This window comes from Rhamphochromis sp. 'chilingali', assembly GCF_963969265.1.
Source record: "Rhamphochromis sp. 'chilingali' genome assembly, chromosome: 1".
NCBI lineage: Eukaryota > Metazoa > Chordata > Actinopteri > Cichliformes > Cichlidae > Rhamphochromis > Rhamphochromis sp. 'chilingali'.
In genome coordinates, this window is record NC_137929.1 from 57,446,417 (window position 1) to 57,449,079 (window position 2,663).

The 2,663-nt window shown below is 40.8% G+C and overlaps 1 protein-coding gene across 1 annotated transcript; it reads left to right on the forward strand.

Moving 5' to 3' along the window:
• Window positions 1–516: 516 nt before the first annotated feature.
• LOC308399759 (uncharacterized protein) lies at window positions 517–1,116 on the forward strand. Its single transcript, XM_080887197.1, has 2 exons — window positions 517–845; window positions 949–1,116. The coding sequence occupies exons 1-2, from the start codon at window positions 645–647 to the stop codon at window positions 1,084–1,086; spliced, it is 339 nt and encodes a 112-aa protein (XP_080743323.1). The 5' UTR covers window positions 517–644; the 3' UTR covers window positions 1,087–1,116.
• Window positions 1,117–2,663: the final 1,547 nt, after the last annotated feature.

Below are 2,663 nucleotides of genomic sequence, written 5' to 3' on the forward strand. Positions count from 1 at the left end.
TAAGAACCTAACTCACTCTGAGATGTGAAAATGAATGCAGAGTGAAGCCTCAAACCAAACTGCCACACAGCACAGGATGTATGGACCCAGGATGGTCGATGGTTCAGTGCAGAGACAGCAGCTTGTAACCCCAAGCTCAAAGCTGTTGAACACACACACCAAACTACTGTGGTGCCATGACTTCAGGAGGACAGACATGAAATGTCATGACTTTGGCATTAAGCTCTATACAGTGAGGCTCACAGGCTGACTGAGGACTTGGGTAAAGGGAAGGCTGTTGTCACAAACTCTGTTAACATCATTATGTTTTCTGTCTTAGTTTGGGACATAAGCGGTCTAATGTGTCTCTTGTCTCTCTGTCTAAAGGAAGGAAAGGTATGCTACAATCATCTCTGGCTCATTTAAAACAAGTCAATGTGTTTTCCATCTTTCAAACACCTTTCAAATGTCTGCCTTGTGTTGCAGATGAGGACTTACCAGCAGCTGTTTCACAGTTTGAATCTGCAAACAAAGGCAAGTGTTTTCCCTTAGAGAAGCCAGCCGGTGCAATTTTGAGGAAAGCAGAGCTTGAGGACACCGTTTACAAAGATTATCCTGCTGATGTGAATGGCTGGGGAAAATTCTACCTTCCAACGACTGTAACCATGCAAGTTATTGGCGTGGTGGAGGGCATCTCATGTCTGTGCGACCAGCTCGTTCTGATGACCTGCAAGGACAAACAGGTGTATGGCTATGATGGAGAGGAGCTTCATCTGGTGGCTTCAAGCATCAAGCAGCTACTTGATGAAGGAATGGAGTATCCAGCATCCAAGACCTACTACAAGGGGGAGGCCTTCAAAGACATGGTGAGAAATTACATTTGTTTGCTGGGAATAACTAAGCTTTCATGGTTGATTATCCTTATTAGTCTGTTAACTTTCTGTGCTTTTCTTGTTTGTTTGTGTTTAGATCAAGAAGGACTGGGAACAGGTGTGGAAGAGCCCTGTGGGGAGGAGGTTGGATGAAGAGCATAAAAAACTTGTGGCAACAAGAAAGCCAAGATTACTGGACTTCATGAAACGCAATCAGATACTTAAAGGCTGTTGATTGTGTTTCCCTAACCCTGTGATGATTAGGGCTCCCTACAGAGATCAATTAGTAAAAGCTTTTTCTACTAGCTGGTTCTACAAGCTGTTGAGTCATTGGGTGTGGTTAAGTTTTCTGTACACTATGTTGTGCTGGGGTTCATTTGAGGTTGTATTGAACTATTTTTAAGAGGACTATATGATTTTTATTATGTTCTGATATGTAAAACCTTTGAATGAAAGAGGGTGTGCCTTTTTTGTATTGTGTGTATGTGTGTGTATTTCCTTCTATAGGCGACATAAAGAACATGTTGGATTAACCTAATGCAATAGTGGTTGCATTGGTTGCACTGTTAAGGTTCACATAATTGAGGAAGGGGAGTACAAACAACCAGGTCCAGAAGATCTTGGTCAAACAATTGATTTTAATGAATACACGCGTGGGAAGACCACTGTACGCAGACAGCACTTGATCTTCGACTTAACCAAAGCATACACAGATTTTTATAGCATCAGGGTTTGAATTAACGACGCCCCTTCATACGTCACAGACAGAATATATACACACGTCAAATCAAAACCATAATGACTTTTAACACAGTTTAAAAGAACGTTGTCTTCTAGCTTCATGGCCGGTACTTCCTGTCACTGCCGGATGCTCTCTTGTCATTTTGACACCTCAGCAGCAGTTCTGCGACAAACTGCTCTTTTGCAACCCCAAGCAAAACATGATTAAACTTCCACCTATAAATGATTCTTTCTAACTGAGTGTGAGTGTGTGTGTGAGTGTGTGTGTGTGTGTGTCGTCCTCAAATGCTCTCTCAATTCACCTGTTGCACTTCTGACCTTTTACCAGACCAGAGGCTCATCCTTATGTGTAATAACCTAACTGAAACTACATGTACTATGTTGAATCAATGTTTTAATCAAGAACCTCTACTAAGAGCTTAGTAAAAGAATATAAAAGTATAACAGACAATTTGAATAACCTAGTAATTCAAATAGCCTCGTCTAACCTGCTCAGAATGACTTTCGGTTTCAGTTCTGCAAAGCCTTCTGCAACTTCCTGTCAGCCTGCAACTTAGTCTTTCTGAAAGACACACTGTTTAAACCTCTGAATACAATATCAATGCTGCAGATTCTATTATTAATGCAATGGTAATGATGATGATTATTTAACAATAGCAGTAAAATAATTTCCCTGCTCCACAGCACACAGATGTTTTTCTTTGGCAACAACTTAAACAACTGAGTTAAATTAAGTTACTCATATTCAGTAAATCTGTGGTTTTTGTGTTGATTAAATGTGATTGAAACATGTTTTGATGTAGTAATATGAGCTCTTGGAATATTTTAATCCTTCACAATTTTCTTACTTTTTGTCACAGTCTGGCGAGGGCAGACTGTATGAATTGAAAAAGGACCCAAAATGCAGACTCCAAGGAACAGGGAACAAAACTTGAATGTTACCGAAACAAAACCACAAAAACAAAGAATCTGAAGCACTCAGTCCAAACACAAGGGCTTAAGAGTCCGAGACCCTGTTTCAGGAGGGCGACCATGATCTCGGCAGAAAAGGAGTTCATGGCGGAGTAGTTC